General features: G+C 40.0%; 1 protein-coding gene and 1 long non-coding RNA gene across 17 annotated transcripts in view; both read left to right on the top strand.

Annotated features, from left to right (window-relative positions):
* The window catches only part of KMT2C (lysine methyltransferase 2C), a 151,638-nt gene that overhangs the window by 20,394 nt on the left and 112,707 nt on the right, over window positions 1-18,537 (top strand). For all 16 annotated transcript variants that reach the window (XM_083466464.1, XM_083466455.1, XM_083466454.1 and 13 more), the window contains one exon: window positions 17,614-17,702. In XM_083466464.1, the coding sequence (XP_083322590.1) occupies window positions 17,614-17,702 (89 nt within the window). The remainder of the gene's footprint in view (window positions 1-17,613; window positions 17,703-18,537) is intronic.
* LOC310689610 lies at window positions 13,231-15,058 on the top strand. The gene is made up of 2 exons (XR_014517555.1): window positions 13,231-13,339; window positions 13,561-15,058. It is a non-coding gene; the product is annotated as an uncharacterized lncRNA (long non-coding RNA).

Raw genomic sequence — 18,537 nt, 5'->3', positions numbered from 1 at the left:
CCATATTGTCAACAATGTAAGACACCTGAATGCTGACTGACTTTTCTGCAGGGGACTATAGACTTGAATCTTTAGTGTTTTTCAGTCTAGTCATGCTAGCTTTTACTACTCCTGTAGTATGTAGTTCACTTGTGAAGATGAAGGCTGTCTGGAATACATTTGCAACCTGAACAGTAAAGTCAGTCTGACATTAGTGATGCTGTTTACAACAGAAACGAAACTGAAATATGCTGGAGCCTACATTATGTTTCTTTGCCCAAACTGCGGGAGGCAGGAGTGCCTGGCATGCTCTGGTCCATGGGTTCACGAAGAGTCGGACACGACTAAATGACTAAACAACAACAACATTATGTTTCAATACAGGAGAAATGAATGGAAGAGCTAGATCTAGCACTCACACAGCTTAATAGAGGACAGGCCAGGGTATATCTTAAATTGCCTTGCACTCCCTGTTCTTTCTGGGAAATTCTAGATATTTTCTCATTAATTAAGATACAGTATGAAATTCTGTAACAACCAGTAAATAAAATAAAGACTCTTCTTTGGTACAGTTAGTATCTTACCTTAAGGGAATTGTTTGCACCATTGGATACTTTCATATTCCTCATCTGTATATAAGTTTGGGCCCACACTCTTGTAACAATTATATATGATCCATCACCTTTTAAACTTGCACGTATTCAAAGATCCTGCATATTAGGGCATTATGTTGGGGAAGGGCCATATCTGAGCAGTAGTGCACATGCTTTGCAAGCAGAAAGTCCCAGGTTCCATCTACCTAGTGGGATCTAAAAAAGGCTGGGAAAGACTTCTGCCTGAAACTGTGGAGAAGTTTCAGAGTTATCAGTATTGAGCTAGATGGGCCAGAGGTCTGACTTGGTATAAGACAGCTTCCCATGGGTTGTATCTCGCTAAGTTCTACTTGGAGTAGACTTATAAAAACCAACAGCCCTAAGTTAATAATGCCCATTAATTCCAGTGGGTCTATTCTGAATAGAACTGTTTCAAGGACTTGGATCTCCTCTTGTTTGGTGAAGTATTGTCCATCTGAGCAGATATATGAACTGACAGCTGGGAAAAGTTCTTTTCTCTAGTTTCAACTAAACCATAACAAATGGCACTTACCAAATAGGAGGGTTTTGGCTCTCATTGGTTTAGCTAGATCTGTAGAATAAATTTAACTGTTTGTTAAAAGCAATTAAATTTTGTTGAGAAGTACGGCCTTCTATGGATCAGCCTTTCTTTGCTCTATGATTATGAATGAATTGTTAAGGCTGCAGTCCTATAAACGTTAACCTGGGGATAAGTTATGTTAATGCGTCTTCTGATCCATTAAAAGAAAAAGTTTTTTAAAAATACATTGCATATAAACTAAAGTGAAAGAAATACCTATTTCAGTGCAAGGAATTTTTTCTGTTCCTGAGAACCCTGCATAAAAACAACCATTATAAATATGATAAAAAGTTGTATGTTGAATTAATCTCCTTCCTTTACATTGTTCCTTCCTCCTCCCTTTCCTCATATGACCAATCTTTTAGATTGTAATCCTGAGAGGAGAGCTATGTTTTATATTTATTTTATGTACAACACATAGTTGTTTGAGGCACTTTAAAAGAATGATCAAAAGGCCTACCTAGCCTTTCCAGTGAGATCTGTTATTGGGTAAAGATAGCAAGGTAGAGTTTTCAAGGTAGCCATGTTTTGAGATTAGCAATCATAGTTTTGAGTTTTTGAGAGTCCCAAATTATATACAGCATACCTCTGCATTATTTTGTATAAACGCACAGCATAAACACAGTCTTTGTCCCAAATAACTTGTAGTTTTGAGAAAAAGTGCAGCAGGTGGGTGGGACAGATGTATAGCATAAGAACATGAAACATTCTGGCCAACATGATTAGCATATGCTCTTGCCCACCAGCTGCTTTGTCTCATATCAAATTGTGCCATTCTTTTCTATTCACATCTGCATACTGCAGAAACACCTTCGTGTTAGTTTACAGTACTTTCTTGTTTTGAAATTGTTCTGTTAGGAGTGACACCAAATAATTTTCTGTGGCTGTTTGAATTTAACATTCTTCATGAAATTGTTTAAATATGAATGACACTTACGGATCTAAATGATATAATGACATTCCCTGCTAGTATCTTTTAGCAGCATAATATTCCATTTGGAATTGACAGTGACTTTAAAAAATGGGCATTAAAATTCAAAATTTAACTTTAAAAATACTGTTGCGGCAAAGGTTTCTTTTTTTTAAAAAAAAGCTTGATTTACAAAGAGAGTGAATTTATCGTGAATGTAACACTTCCCATTAAAAATTATAATCTACACTTACAGTGTCCTAAAACTGAATAATGGCATTCTATTAAAGACTTTCTGAGTTAATGGCTCCTTTTCAGTGTGTGGTAGGGGGAGAGAACCATAGGAGGGGGACAACGAAAACCCGGACTTAAGCTTTTTAAACAACACAATTACAAATGTGTCACTCCAGGATTCCAAAGGCTCAAGACTATATTGGATAGTTACTTGAAAATGCAATGATGACAGAGCGGTTAGCCTACTGTGTCATCAGGGACGCGAGTGGCGCTGTGGTCTAAACCAGTGTTTCCCAACCTTTTTTGGGCAAAGGCACACTTGTTTCATGAAAAAAATCTCGAGGCACACCACCATGCCAGATGGGGAAAGGTCACTTTTTACTTATGTAAAAAAAAATAAAAAAATAGTAACAGCATAGAAGGTAATGGTTATCTCTTTGATGTCTGATGGGAGGGCATTCCACAGGGCGGGCGCCACTACCGAGAAGGCCCTCTGCCTGGTTCCCTGTAATCTCACTTTTCACAGTGAGGGAATTGCCAGAAGGCCCTTGGCACTGGATCTCAGTGTCTGGGCTGAACGATGGTGGTGGAGACGCTACTTCAGGTATACTGGACCGAAACCGCTTAGGGCTTTAAAGGTCAGCACCAACACTTTGAATTGTGCTCGGAAAGGTACTGGGAGCCAATGTAGGTCTTTCAAGACTGTCGTTACGTGGTCTCGGCGGCAGGTAGCAGCGCTCACAGCTTACGGACTGCACTGTGTAACAGGTTTCTGGCCCAGCAGCCTAAGGCGGACAAGCCACTGAAACAGGCATTCAGAATCCATTCATTTCATAAAACCTGCAGGGCTCAATCTCTGTGTTTGTGTATGTGTGTGTTTCTGTTTTGCCCAAGGGTCTGGGGGTGGGAGAGAGCTCTTTAGCATGATGCTTTTAAAACAATTAAATTATCAACAAACAAACCTGATGATACGAATAGCAACGTCAGGTGCTACCGGGGGGGGGGGGAGAAGGGGGCCTACTCGGAAGTAAATACTGCGTCCAGGCGCAATTAGCGCTGATTTAAGGTGCACCAAGACTGCCTAAAAACCTCACCAAAGATATGTAACAAAGCGCTTCGTTGCAGAGGGGAGAGTTTGTGCACCGTGGAGGCTGGAGGGCTTCTATTCTACATGCGGGGGTTGGGGGGCGAGGAAAATGTGCTCCGTGGGGGGGCGGGGAAGGCAAGAAAAGGGGCTGAGCTCTAACTATAGGCTCCCACGCTTGAGCAGGCCCGACTCGGTGGGGCGGACCACCCTCTCTCCTGGAGGAGGAGGAGGAAGAGGAGGAGGAGATTCCCATCCACGGCGTGGCCTCCCGCGCTCCTGAACGGGAAATCTCTGCAGCCCAAGACTCTCCGCGAGGCAGCTCCTCCCTTCCTGCCTTGAGCCGCCGCCAGCCGCGCCGCCCTCCCCAGTTATCTGCTGCCTGCCAAGCCCCGCCCCTCTTCATTGTCCTCCCCTTCTGTTTATTCCCCTTCCTCCATCCCTCGCTTTTTTTCCTCTCTTTCCTTTTTTTAAAAAAATATTTTCTCTTCCCCTTCTTTTTTCCCACCCTTTCTTTTTTCTCTTTCTCCCCCCCCTCCCCGCCCTCCTGGGTTAAAGGATTTGAGCAATGGGTCTGGAGGTGGAGCTCGTCAGAGGATTAGCCCGACTCGCCCGCCTCCCTCCCACGGCACACTAGGCAACGTCCGGCGGCACACTAGTGTGCCGCGGAACACCGGTTGGGAAACACTGGTCTAAACTACTGAGCCTATTTGGGCTTGACGATCGGAATGCCGGTGATTTGAATCCACGCGACGGAATGAGCTCCTGTTGCTTTGCCCCAGCTTCTGCCAGCCTAGCAATTCGAAAGTACACCAGTGCAAGTAAATAAATAGGTACTGCTGCGGTGGGAAGGTAAATGGCATTTCTGTGCACTCTGGCACTCATCACAGTGTCCTGTTATGCCAGAAGCAGTTTAGTCATGCTGCCCACATGACTCAGAAAGCTGTCTGTGGACAAACGGAGGCTTCCTCAGCCTGAAAAATGAGATGAGCACTGCACCTCATATTTGCCTTTGACTGGACTTAACCGCCCAGGTGTCCTTTACCTTATATTTACTTTGTCATCACTACCACCACATATTAGATCTGATATGTGTACTCACTTATGTTTTGCTGTATTCAGTATAAGATTTGCACCACCTAGCCCTCAGAGCATTCCTGTAAACAACAGGGCATCTGTAGCTTACTCTGATGGATTTAGAAATGACTATGTCTATGGCCCTTTTCCTGTTGCTGATCCACACTGAGACCAAGGTTTTGATGGGGGTGCCAGCCATATCATCTGGAAAATCTCACAGAGCATTTAGGAATTTATCAGCCTCCATGGGCAAATCATCTTAATGGGGGAAGTGTTGCTGCCAATCCAAACTTTACTGGGAAATGTTCTGTCCATGACAGTACAGGGATTACCACTCTATCTCCTACTGAACAGTTGTGTAGCTGAGGGGGAAAAGGTATTGAGGGCATGCTTTACTTTGTACATCAGGGTAGAGATGTGCTGAAACAGCCACATGGTTATAGTGGCCATGAAGTCTGGAGTTCTTTCAATCAAGGCAGCTTCCACATGGAAGTTGATAACTCCTCATATCAAATGTCTTGGGGTTTTCCAACATTACACTATACAGGAGACTTTCTTTTGTCAGATTAGTTTGGGAGACTGATGGGCATCAGGGTACTAGCAGAATATCCATTCTGTCTATCTGACCCAACCTCCTAGTTCAGATCCTGTTCCTAGGCATCCTGGGAAGGGAAACAGAAGCTTTATGAATGACAGCACTCTGTGCCCTAGTCTGGACTGGTGTTGCTCTGAATATTCAGGCAGTCAAAAATGACTAAGGTGTTTCTCTCAAAACGCCCCCCCTTCTGTTCATGTTGCAGTGATGCAACCAGTTTAATATGAATGCAAGTTGAGGAAATACATGAATTTCAAAGTGGAAATTTTTATTTAAATCAATCTACTGTGCATGAAAAACATTATTTGTAGTGATATTCTAACATGTCAGCCTGCTGTCTCCATGCATTTATGGTAGGCATGACATGAAACTTCAGCTATATACAGTTTGGTGCAACCGTTATGAATGCTTTGATCTGCAGGCTTAAAATATCATAGTGGCTTGACTCCTAATCTGGCAAGGAAAATGTATAGGTAATTTGCTGTTATCTCTCTAGAGTTCTGGGTGGCTCCCCTATCCTCTTTGAAGGACATGGTCATCTGCCCTAATAAAGTATACAGTTCTATTAGCTTTTAGGAGGGAAAGAATAGAAAAAGGCATCTTAAACAATTATTTTAAAAAATAGAATCTTAAAATCTTAATTCTTATGCCTAGAATATAAATAACATAATGATCTCTAAGATACTGTAAGGAGAGTGTCTTGTATAAAGAACTTGTATAGTGTACATACAAAATACAGTACAGTCTGCATGTTGCAATATCTAAGCGTGTACCAGTTATAGACGTTAATTATCTTGTTAAATTCTTTCTTGGAAAAAACACGAAGTGTTTTTCTGAAGATCGTTAGTTGAATTTTGACTCAATGTTAAAAGTGCTAACTGCTGATGTGTATAAAACCATTGTTTCTGGTTTTTATTTTACAAATTGGCTTGTACCCAATTTTTTGATGGCAAGTGTTCATGCAACTAAATTTTGTTTCTGCTTTCATGGTCTAAGTTTTTACTGTGAGGCTGTGAGTATATAAAACCTATTCTGTGTCAGAAATCTGCCTTTCCATTTCCCATTGAAGGAGTAATGTCAAAGCAGCAGGGTATTTTCCTGTGGCCATCTGTACTGCACCTGATCGGTAGAGATGAAATAGTGAATACTTCTCACTCAACCTTTTTCAAGCTCTAATTCACAATAGATAAACACAATAAAAATAAGTTGGGGCTGTGTAAATTGCCTCTGAGCCGTAGTTTTTCTGAGAAGTTAGAGTTTTATATTGTCTAATTTTTAAAACCTAGTGTACAAGAAACAGAAGTATACAGTGCTGGTAATTTTAGAATTTTCTAAATAGGTCTGCTGAGTTCTTTCATTAAAGCTTCATAAACCAAAACAGAATGTTGTCAGTAGAATATATGGAAATTTTAAGTTTTGAGACTCCTTTACTTACAGCCTGTTCTTTGTTCTAGATACTTACCATATTTTTCGCCCCATAGGACGCACCGCCCCATAAGACGCACCTAGTTGTTTTTTTGGGGGGGGGAAATAAAGGGGGAAAATTATTTTCCCCCCCGGCGCAGGGGAAGCCCGAGCTTCCCCCGACCCCAGAACAGGCTGCTGCCTGCAAGCCTTGCGAGCCCGGCGTCCTCCGGAGGGCACCCCGTGCTTCGGGATGCAGGCTGCCGCCCCAAGCCTCGCGCGCCGGGCGCGGGAGGCTTGCAGACACCTTCCCGAAGCACGGGGCGTCCTCTGAAGGGCACCTCGTGCTCAGGGCTGCAGGCTGCTGCCCGCAAGCCTTGCGAGCCCGCGGGAACTCCCCCGGGTTCGCAGGGCTTGCGGATAGGTTCCTGAAGCCTGGAGAGCGACAGGGGTCGGTGCGCACCGATGCCTCTCGCTCTCCAGGCTTCAGCGAAAGCTCCAACCCTCTGATCTCTTCCCACTCCTCCAGATCTCATGACCTCCTCCAGGACACCTCAATGGGACTCACATGGTAGGACTTCTTGGTATATGTGCTACAATTTAACTGTAGTAAATCTGGACTTCATGGGCAATGCTGCACCTCAACCCTTGGGTATTAATCCTTCTTCTCCATGTATCTTGGATGATGATGGGAAGAAGGGAGGTGAAGACTGGATTGCATGTACACAAAGATTTTCCTTTTTGAAGATGAATGGGTAATCAGCATGCCCCTCTTCTGGCCAGTGTCCCCAGTCTCTCCCTTTTAGAACAGGTAGCCCAAAAAGGGAGATTGTGAGTGGGAAGGATCTCTGTCAGACTGGTAGAGCTTGAGGCAAAACAAGCACCGAATGGTATTGACTGGTGGAAAGCAGCTTGGTTTTATTCTAAACAAGTTACTCAAACTAAGGAACCAGGTGAGAGGTCAGGAGATAATTTACAGCTCCCCTTTTTATCACCTGGCAATTGTAGAACTAGATTATGCAATACTGCTTTCTGGCCTGTTGCACTGGTGGCATTTAAGCCTTGTAGATTGCTCTTATACATAAAATATTTTATTTTTTTATTTACCGCAGTTCTTTCCTTGTCCCCTTAAGCTATCATTACATGCTGTGATCACTTTGGAAATAAAGAGACAGAAACTGGGAAAATAATTCTGAGCATGCATAATGTGGCTGCCAGTTTATTAAGTGGAGCAGTGAGGTAGGATCAACGAATATCACCTCTTCTAAGTTTAGCAGGTGGGCTCTGCTCACATTCTCTGCTAGGATTCAGGGTGAGGGGAAATGTAGAAGGGGCTTCGCTTTGATGGGTGCCTGACTCTGGAATGATTACCCCTTAGAGTTACATAGGAAATAGTAAAATGAACTTAGTGAATGATTCTTTTGATGGCTTTAAAAAAATGTGTAAAAGGCAATAATATGAGACTGTTTCACTGGAGTTTTGAACATTTTTCAGTGGTTATAAAACAGCTTCAAACGTTAACACATTTTTGAAAATCTTGCAGGGAAGTTTTTAGACCTATTTATTAAAATGCATAAATTAAAACCCAGTCTTTAATATATGTAGATCTACTACTGGATATTACAAGAGTGTGAAAAGAGAAGTAAATTGTGTGTCCATATTGTACCTATGTAAACAGAACTTTTAAATCAATTGAACATTCATTAAAATGCCATCAGAAAACTTAAAATGTGAAACTGTATCAGCATTAAAAGAGGTACAAATTATTAAATCAAATTTATTGAATTTTAAAATGAAAGTACAGTGGCAATGTATGCTTCTGTGGAAAGTTATTTAACATTAGGTGAAATCTCCACTTCAAAAAAGTAGTTCGCTGAACTGGCCTAAAAGAAATGTCAGCTACAAAGGAGTCAGACATTGACTAGCCACATTTGCCAGCTGTGTGTAAAAGCTACTTTGGACATAAAGGGATTTCACGTTTATTATGTGGGTGGGATGATGTCAGTTTGGTTGATTATGCCCCTTTCAAGCTGCTGTGATAATTACCTGCTTGTTACTAGAAGTGTCGAGCCCATTTTCAGTACTTGTTTGCTTTTGCTGTCATGCCCTAATTGCTATATAATTTTGTCCCTGCCAATTACTGCCTTGGAGTAAAATTTGGTGTAAAAAAGTTGCAAAAAACGATACCCATGTAGCCTTCATAATTTTGACAGATTTTTTTTCAGTTATATGCCTTTATTTGTAATCTTTGAAGTCCAAAACCTAATTTAAAGCCTACAGAAGCGCCCCACACTTTTATTTGGGTGCACACCAACAGTATACTTTCTTCTCCTTTTTTCTTTTCATATGGCTGTGAATTAGGGTTAATAACCCAGCTTATTGGTTGTTGCTAGTAACAAAGTACATTTTCTGAAATCATAAGCATACTAGAGCTTGGCAAACTAAACTTTATGCTCCTGGTCAACCATTCAATTACCAGTTCACCTTGACCAAGCCTCTACCTCTCAGTTGGTTTCTATTATTATTACCATTATTATTATTATTATTATTATTATTATTATTATTATTATTATTACTACTACTAAAGGAGATAACATTGTTATGTTTCATTTGGTGTGAGACTGAATGCATGAAGGATTACAAAGCACGTTGCATATTAAAGTTGCAGTGCTATGCATGCTTTCCTTGGAGTACGCCTAATTGAAGATGGTGCAGCTTCTAAGTAAACAGGTATTGGATTACATTGTAAAAGTGTTTTAAAGACATAAAGCCACACAACCTTCTTCTGTCCTAGAGGTGTAAAAGCCCGGGGGGGGGGGAGGACCTTCTCTCCCTCCTAGACTTTCCCCTAGTTCTTTTAAATGGAAGATTTGGAAACTTGGAGAAACTTGGGGCTGGGGAACTATGAAATATTCTCTCTTGGAATGTCTAGTGTGAATATTTTTATGAAATACAGTCTGCAGTAGTGAATAATTCCTTGAAGATAAAAATGAAGGCTTATATTCAGAACCAGAGATTATTTCAGAAAAGAATGTTGAAAATAGACTGTTTCATGTTAAGTTGTCTGGGTCTAGGTTTGGAGTACAGTGCTACTAAATGAACTGTTCTGGTTGTTGCCTTAGTTACATTTAGTTTTAACTCATTCAGTCAAATAACTTCTGGCAAGTTTGAAAATCCTTGCTTTAAAGTTGTAACTGCTACCACCTTTTCTGCACCTGCGATATGACCAGCCGCTGAATTGCTTAGATCTGTGAATATGTATAATAAAACTGGTAATTCTTTTAATTGCTAGTACTAATAGTGTACTTCAGGCAATGATGATATGGTGTGCATGAAAACCACATAATCTGGATAGCTCAGTTGGTTAGATAGTGGTTCTGATAATGCCAAGGTTGCAGGTTTGATCTCCTTATGGGACAGCTACATATTCCTGCATTGCAGGGGCTTGGACTAGATGATCATCAGTCCCTTCCAGCTGTATGATTCTACCATTGCCTGAGGAGGGTGTTTCGTGTTAGCTCCATAGAGTACCATAGCTGAGCTAAACATTTGCACCTGCTTTCCACTGTTGCAAATGAAGGACAATTCAACAACCTCTTGAACACTGTCTCAAGATTTTCCTCAATACCTTTCAGAGAATTAAAAAGTTTTAGTTCCCCAGATAATTGCACTGTTGTAATAATTTTGTCTTCTACATATAAAGAATAGTAGATAGAGATGCCTGCAGGCACTATAGATTTTTTTTCTTTTCTTTCCCCCAGTTATTACTGAAGAAAATTCATATACCTCAGGCATATGCTAGGGAACACTTTTAGAGCAGCTGGCTGTACTAAAGTTGATGACGGTCTGGAGCAGACAACAACCTTTGCTTTAATAAATGGCATAAGATTTCATTTGGTTTTGAAGTCATTTTTGGAGCAGTGTGATATGTGGATGGTTTAAATTTATGGATTGTTTCCCAAGCTCTGGGCAAGTATTAAAACTCGAAGAACTTGCATGTTTTGCATCTGTGTCTGCTGACCATTCCTGCATTGTGAGTGTATGGGGCATTAGGGGAGGGGCAGTGTCTCTGGTGGGGGACACATTGGGCTCCTTCTGGAGTAGTTTGTCTGCCTTTAGTCTCTACCCTGCTCTCAACTCTAACATGTGGCCCCTAGAAGCTGACAGGAGCTCCACCCTGGGAAACCGGGCTGGCGGGCTGGCTAAACCAATTGAGGGTAGCCAATGGGTCTCAAACCCTCAGTGAGTCAGGTGAGTTAGGGACTCGTCTGTCCCCTGCATGTAAAGACAGGATCTGGGGGACTGAGCAAACAAGACCAATAGCGAGTCCAACGATCAAGAAGGTGGTTTCTGCATGTGCTCTTGTGGGAAATGAGGGGCAGATGGGGCTTGTCAACCTGGGAAGATAGCCCATCTAGGAGAAGGAAAACTCTGATCTAAACCTCTGCAGCCTTGTGAGGTATGTTCAGGAGAAGAAATGGCTAAGGAATAAACCCAGGGTTTGTGTTCCCTTCGGCATGAAGGACAGTGGAGGCCGTGGTGTCTTTATGATATACAGTATTGTTTATTTACACACACATACAGTCTGAGCCTACAATTTAGGGGTTCCCAGCATTAACACCCCAAGAGGGCCTTCCTTCTCCCATAGCAACAGCCTAGAATTGAAGCAGAGATCAGGCATGGTTGTCTTGCAGGCTTTAGCCTGCACCTTGTATCTGGCACAGAGCCACTTTCCTTGTTACCTTTGTTTTTCTAACTGCTTAGAAAGACAAAGTACAGAGGTACCTCGGGTTACATACGCTTCAGGTTACAGACTCCGCTAACCCAGAAATATTACCTCGAGTTAAGAACTTTGCTTCAGGATGAGAACAGAAATCGTGCAGCAGCAGGAGGCCCCATTAGCTAAAGTGGTGCTTCAGCTTAAGAACAGTTTCAAGTTAAGAACAGACCTCTAGAACGAATTAAGTACTTAACCCGAGGTACCACTGTATACTTAGAGGGTCATTACCTCATCAGGAAGCCAGCCTGGCAATTCCAGGAATTGAATCCATGCTGGATCCAGGAACTACTGTATTTTTTGCACCATAACACTCACTTTTTTCCTCCTAGAAAGTAAGGGGAAATGTCTGTGCGTGTTATGGAGGAAATGCCTACGGGTGGCATGCCTACGGATTTTCCTCCTCTAAAAACTACGTGCGTGTTATGGTCGGGTGCGTGTTATAGAGCGAAAAATACGGTAGAAGGGGGCTCAGACATACAGCCTATCCTCCCTTCCAATCTCATAACAATATTGTTCATAGCAAATTTGTAGACATATACTGTGATTGAGTGCCACAGGATCTCAAAAGCACCAAACTCCTTTGCCCACAAGGAGTTGCTTATGTACTTCAAAGGAAAGGGCCGCCTTACTTTACAATTTTAGCAGGACCATTTACCAAGCTAATTTTTTTCTTGCTATGCCAAATTTGTTAATGAAAGAAAATAATGCAAGCTTGAAAACTCCAAAGAGCTGTTGGTCTTAGAAGGAAGCTTCAACAGACTATAGTTTAATGTTATGAGCTACAAGCAGCTTCTGTGTGGTTTTATAAATATAATAGTTCAGAGGCAGTTTAAGGAAATTAATGAAGATTGTCTTATGTGTCATGTACTTTAGGAGCAAGCCCAGTAGACATACCTTTAACTTATTCTATCCCTGACAGAGGAAGCTTAGCAAGAGAATACAAATGGTGTCATATTAATTGCCTTTTCCCTTCATTCAAGACGAAATTCAAATTTATTTACCGCTTTTAAAATCCAGTTCTAAAGAGCTCAGTGTTCGGTTCAGAAGTTTGTTAGAGTCATCCCAACAGCCCTGAGGGACAGATTAAGGTGACATGCCCAGGGGCATCCAACAGGTTTCATGGCTGATTGGGGAGATCTGAACCTTGGTCTCTCCAGTCCATCACTTTTATCAACTGCACTACTCTGTGTAAGCTTTTTATTTTTATTCCATTTTTTTCCTCATGGTCAATAATATACAATCTTCGTAATCCTTGCAGTGATCCTGTAAGGCTCCCTAGTTCTGGCCTTCTTGTGTGGTTACTATGAAAGGGTTGCCTTGAACCATAGACTTTCCGGACAATAATTTAAGCTGATAACTATTATATTAAGCAGGCAGATTCATGTAACTAGAGACGTAGTTCTCACCCTACTAAGTATGCAACATTATAATCAAATGCCCCACAAGTCACAGGTTTAAAAAATGTATGTAAAAACAACACGCCAGAGGAGGCAACATTTTTATATAGCTACAGATAAATTTGCTATATGCATTGCTACATAGTTTTCAGATGGAATATGAGTTGATGGATTCTGGAAGCTCATACATAGAAGGGAGAAATAAGTTCTCAAAAGTGCCATTTTTTGCTTGAGTCCGGTTAACTTTTTTTTAAAAAAGAACCTGTTTCTCCCTTTTCTTTGTTACTATGACAGTGCCCTGGCCCCCTTGGGAATGTTTTTCAGGATTTTGTATATCACCTCCTGGAGGGATGTATGGCTTGACTAAACGTTGTTGACCTTCTGAACTATGTTTGCATTTTCAAATGAGCTAATGTTCTGTGTGTTTTCTTTCTTTCAGGTGCACTCTAGTTATTTTAGTAGCAGGGATAGTCCTGACATTAGGCAGTGTGAAGTAGATGCCTCAGGCAGCTGATTTTGGAATTTATGAAAGGGTAGCATATTGACAGATATGTAATGTAAATTTAGGCTGTCAGGGAGGGGTGGAGGTACTTGTAGTATTTGTGTGTGTGCCTCAGGTGCCAAGGTAACTTGATCAGCCTTGGATCAGTGTATCTTCATGTCATCCAACAATCTCAAGGTCCAAGTAGGTTGGTATCAGCAGAGGTGTCTTCTCAGGTACCTAGGTCTCAAGTTATATAGGGCTTTAGATGTCAACATATGCCAACCTTAAATTGGTCATGGTCACATATAAATGTATAGCAATACAAGAATTGGCATTAATTCTCTGAGCAACATAAAATGTTAAGTATATTCAAAAAGTAAATTTATTCATATTAGCAATCCCCCTCCCCATAATATTTGGAGTTTGGGTGGAGCACAAACTCAGAAGTTGGTGTTAGGTGCAGAATTCAGCATTCTGAGTTTCAATGCCTTATGGCAATGGCAATAAGCTTAAAACCATGTGCAATGCCTAGTGAAATAACAGATGACGGAGAAGGGTTTGTGTAGGCTATCTAGGGTTGGGGACAAGACACAACTCATTGCCTATTTCCATGATTAGCAGGAACAGGATGAATTGCAGCATGTGCTTAGTTTCTAATAATGTATGCAAGTTGTTAAATTCAGTTTTCTTGATGAATTTGGCCTATTGTTTATATTTGATTAATAGCGATATTATAAGCCCAGTTTAACTACGAGATTGTTGTGGTATGTTCCTTAACATTGTAATGAACAATCCTGTAAGATGCTCGCTTTTTATATAACCCCTATTGAGGTCATTATAGGCTGGGGAAGACGTGGTGGTGGGTATGGATGTGTCATTTAAATGAGTGTTGGTCAAAAATTTAGTGGTTGTTCCTCTTTCTGGTTTCTCCCCCATCCTTTGTGACCATAGTTGCCATGTTAACAAGCCATCAGCCCATGTGGTACTGTTGCCGAATGAAAGGTTGGTTCATAATATTACACAAATCAGAAGGAGCTGCCTGGCCTGAATTGCTGAAAGTTGGGTGGATGGCTGGAAGGTGTCTTATTTGCCTTGGTTGCGTCTGCCTGAATTCTTAACGCTGCACAATACTGCAATAATCTAAAGTCTCCTTTCCAGACTTCCTGTCTGGGAGCTAATTTTGAATGTTTCTACTTGGTGTTGGACAGTAAGACAGATTAGGGACTCTTGTTGATTTACCACTCACCACACTCTTCAGCAGTCTTCCTGCCTGGAGCTGACAGAGGTTATCTCTGGACTAGTGTTGAGGACCCCGAGGATGTTGCCAAGGCTGCTTTGTGAGGATTTTATGGCCGCCATGACAAATGACAGCAATTTGCCCCAGCATATCCTTGGCCTAATTTGAAGAGTGAGGAACTTCATTCATGGAACCCAAATGCAGCCCTCCAGGCTTCTGTGTCTGTCCTGGGGTGAGATAGGGCGGGGCTTAGACTGGTAATAGGGCTATAAGAATGTAGAGCTCTGATGTTGCTTCAGCAAGAAACAGACAGGGTGAGCTGTGTGTAGTAGCATCTTAAGAACTGTCCAGAGAGGCTTTCCTGACAGTACCCTATTTCTCACTTAAGTGACAGGTAAAAACTGTTTTTATCTGCCCAGGCCGTCAAAGCTTAAGAGATTCGGATTTTTAGCATGAAATCTTCTGCATCTCCTTTTTATACTAGTTTTAACTTCCTCCTGTTATTTGTTTTCCTGATTTTAGTATATTTTATGCTTTTATTTATAAACTTCTCTGAGAGCACAGCAGAACAGCCAAAGTGCGCTTATAATAAATAAACAATATTTCTACATGTTGAACATAATTCTGATTCCAGCTTTCAGAGTAACTTTTTAATGCCTCCCCCTTTCTAAAAAAAAACAAAAAGGAAAAACCCTGTATTGCTTTATATTGTACAACCGTATACTATTTATTCAGATTGCTTTTTGTACTAAAACCCAATTAAATTAAAGTATAAATATATTCTTCCAACTTCTATTTTGTAATTTCCCCCCAATGGAGCTATTTTAAACCTGTGCAGTAGTTGGAAGGTCTTTTGTAGTACAGTAAATGCAAAAGAAGAAAATTGCATGAAAACACCAGATGTGGGTATGTTCTCTATTGAAAAGAAGTAATTATATTCAATTAGTTCAAACCTGTGATTTTGCTAATGTTAAATGCATTGCTTGAAATGTGTTTGGGGGAGGGGGACACAGTTGAGAAATCATCAGTGTGGCACATTTAAAAGGTCTGCGTGTGTATATGTGTGTGTGTGCCGTTCTTTGCATACTAATATATGCACTGTAGGATGTAAATACAAAAGTTTACATAACCTGTGAAATAAACAGAAGGAAAATATTTTAATCTAATTGCCTAAAGGTTTTCTATAGGAGGTGAAAAATTTGAAGAAATTTGGTATTAGATGTGCTTTAAAAGTACCATTTTAATTGTTATGCCTCCATACTCTAGTAAAACCAGTATGCATAGATGCAGATGCTGTGATTAGAAGCAATATGTAACCTCTCCTCTACATTACTTTTTGAAGATTTTAGCTATTAGACCACACTTGAGTACCCTTCCCATACAATAAGATCAAAACAGGCTTTCATAAATGTTGCTATTTCTAGGGTGTACTCCTTGTTCAAGTGGGATGAGCATGAAATAATTTTTCACCTGCTTACATTAATTTTCTTTTGTCTTTGTCCATGTAGAATTATACCCTCAGAAATAAAATATAACCCAGAAGTTTATTTGAGTAGAAACACAATATAATATTGATACTAAAAGAAGAGAAAGCAATCATGTATGCAAATGCGGGGACAGAAGCTTACATGTGCAAAGAAAAGAAACTCTCAGTGTATATCTAATATGGTATAATTAGATTCAGTTTCTTAAGTGTGCTACTTCCATGGGTTGATTTTGTACATTCTCTTGAGCATAATTATGGCAATCACAAAAATTTCATAGAGTTCAGTTTTATTCTTTTTATTACCGGTACTTTTACATAGCTGGGTAGTGTGTTGTAAATCTGAAAAGTTGTGAACCTGACCTGGCAGCATTTTAAACTTCAGCTCCTGTTAGTATATGACCCAATAAAATAAAACTGACATGTTTCCAACTCCTTTTCTTGTCTCTCACATCACCCTCCTTTCTTAATTCTGACAGCTACTTTACTACTCCTTTTAAAACTTCTTTTTCACTGTGGCTAGCACCACCCTTCTGCTGTTTTTTGTTTAGTGTGATTTTTTAGTGTGATTATGATAATTTTGGAAATTCTGTCATCCTAGATTATATCTGAAATATCTGGGTAATTTGTGTGGAGATTTAGCTGCACAGTTTTTAAATTCTCATGTAATGTTAATCCAGTTTCCTATTGTGTGCTGCAAAACCAGTATCTCATCAGATTCTTCTGTTGTGATGATATATTGGGTTACATTTTCAAAGATGATGGCATGCTTCGTCAGAACCCATTATTTGTGGTGTGGTGTTTGATTAAAATTATTTCCAAATATATATATATATATTTAAGAGTGTGGTATTGTTTTATGAAGAAATAGGATTATTGAATGTTACACTGAAATATTCTTTTGTGGCCAGTTAGTTGGGTAGGAGTTCTTTTAAGATTACTATCACCTCTGCCCACTTGCTGAGTAGTTTTTTTATTGACTATAAATTTTGAGTTTTAATAAGCCTGAGGAAAGGTGATCTGATGTGTATGTTGTATTATAACAGGCATAATTTTGCATCAGGCAACCCTCCTGTATATGAGAGAGAAGGGGGAATGGAATCATTTTTTAAATGATACTATATTATTAATTGCATTTAAAATATTTTTCAAAAAACTGCTGCTCAACTAATCTCAGCACATTTTTAGTCAATTCAAAAGTTGTGTAATCTATTTATTGATTTAAATTTTGCAGTTCTCTTGTAATCTTCCAAATAATATTATCTGAAGAACTGCACTGCTAGTTAGTTGCTTGCAAGTGTGCTTTGGACGTAATGTTTCATGAGCAACTGCTTCCTTCTCTCTCAGATGGCAAACTACCGGTACTTTTGAAACAAAGGAGACATTCAAAAACAGTCTTTGATAAAAGGGATGTGACTACAGTTTAAATAAAGAGAGAGAGAAAGGATATTGACTCTATGAACCAAACACTTTCAGCATTCCTAAAGTAGTTCTTTGGACCCAGCCTATGTATTTTTGATCTGAAACTTTCAATTGTAATAGAAAATGCAATGACCAGGTATGAGCAGATGGACTGAGTGGTACAGCCTTTGTCCTCGTAGCATATTCTATCTATCAGTACTATTAAAAATAGATATTTGGCTTTTAACATTTATAAATATCTGCTAATTTAATATTTAACCATTCAGGTGATTTTCTTTGTAGTTTTGTATTATTTTTTATTCTATATTATAAACAATCGCTTATATTTCACAGGCCTCGAAGTAGAGGAAAACCTGCAGTGGAGGATGAAGACAGCATGGATGGTTTGGAGGCAGCAGAAACAGAAAACACTGTGGAAACTGGTAAAGGCACATGTAGTAGCAATGCTTTCATAAATTTTAGGAATATGGGCTGTTTTCCTAGCATATATCCATATGTAAGGGAAAACAGATATAGAAAATGCAAGTAGAAAATGGATCTTTTTTTAAAAAAGGGGTGTTTTTTTAAAGAAAAGTGTAGTTTGAGAAGCATGAATTTATTGAAGGGTTAAATTCAGTGGGCTAGCAGTTGCTGAAAGTAATAGTAAAAGCATATTCAATACACTTATCTCTATGGAAAAAGAGCACAAAAGATTGAAGAAAACAGACATGGAATATTTTTAAATGGCTTAAAACCAAAGTGGAAAATTAGAAAATCAAAGAAAGGACAGGTTATTAAGACTACATTTGTACCTGACTACAGATGTAATTCAATTTTCAGTCTCCTCCACCTCCAGCATCCTGGGTACTGATTTAAATAAAAATAAAAATGGTCCTTCAGTGCAATCCTACATTGGACAGTGTGCTTGTGCAGAACAGAATATAGGAAGATACTTCAATATAGGCAAAAGCCAAGGCCACTGTCTCTTTGCTTCTAAATGATGATGACCTTAGCAACAGCAGCTCCTCCATGTCTGCCTAATAAGTCTTAGAATGTTGCTTCCATGTTTCTTTATAGATGTCTGATTGACTTGCTTTTCTAAGTGAGGAGGCTTGTGGAACCTCCCAAGGCAATGACTTCCAGTTCCAGGCACTGCTGCAGAAAGATCCTGTTCCTCATCAGGCAGCATGTATAAGAGTAGCTCAGTAACAATCTTCAGAAGTAGGCTGAAAGTTTTCAAAATAAAGTTAGATTTTTTCCCCTAGGAAATATCAGTCT

This window comes from Podarcis liolepis (genome assembly GCF_965112155.1).
Source record: "Podarcis liolepis genome assembly, chromosome: 12".
NCBI classification, from domain to species: domain Eukaryota; kingdom Metazoa; phylum Chordata; class Lepidosauria; order Squamata; family Lacertidae; genus Podarcis; species Podarcis liolepis.
Note: the sequence above shows the minus strand (reverse complement) of the source record. Positions and strands in the feature narration are given on the sequence as shown.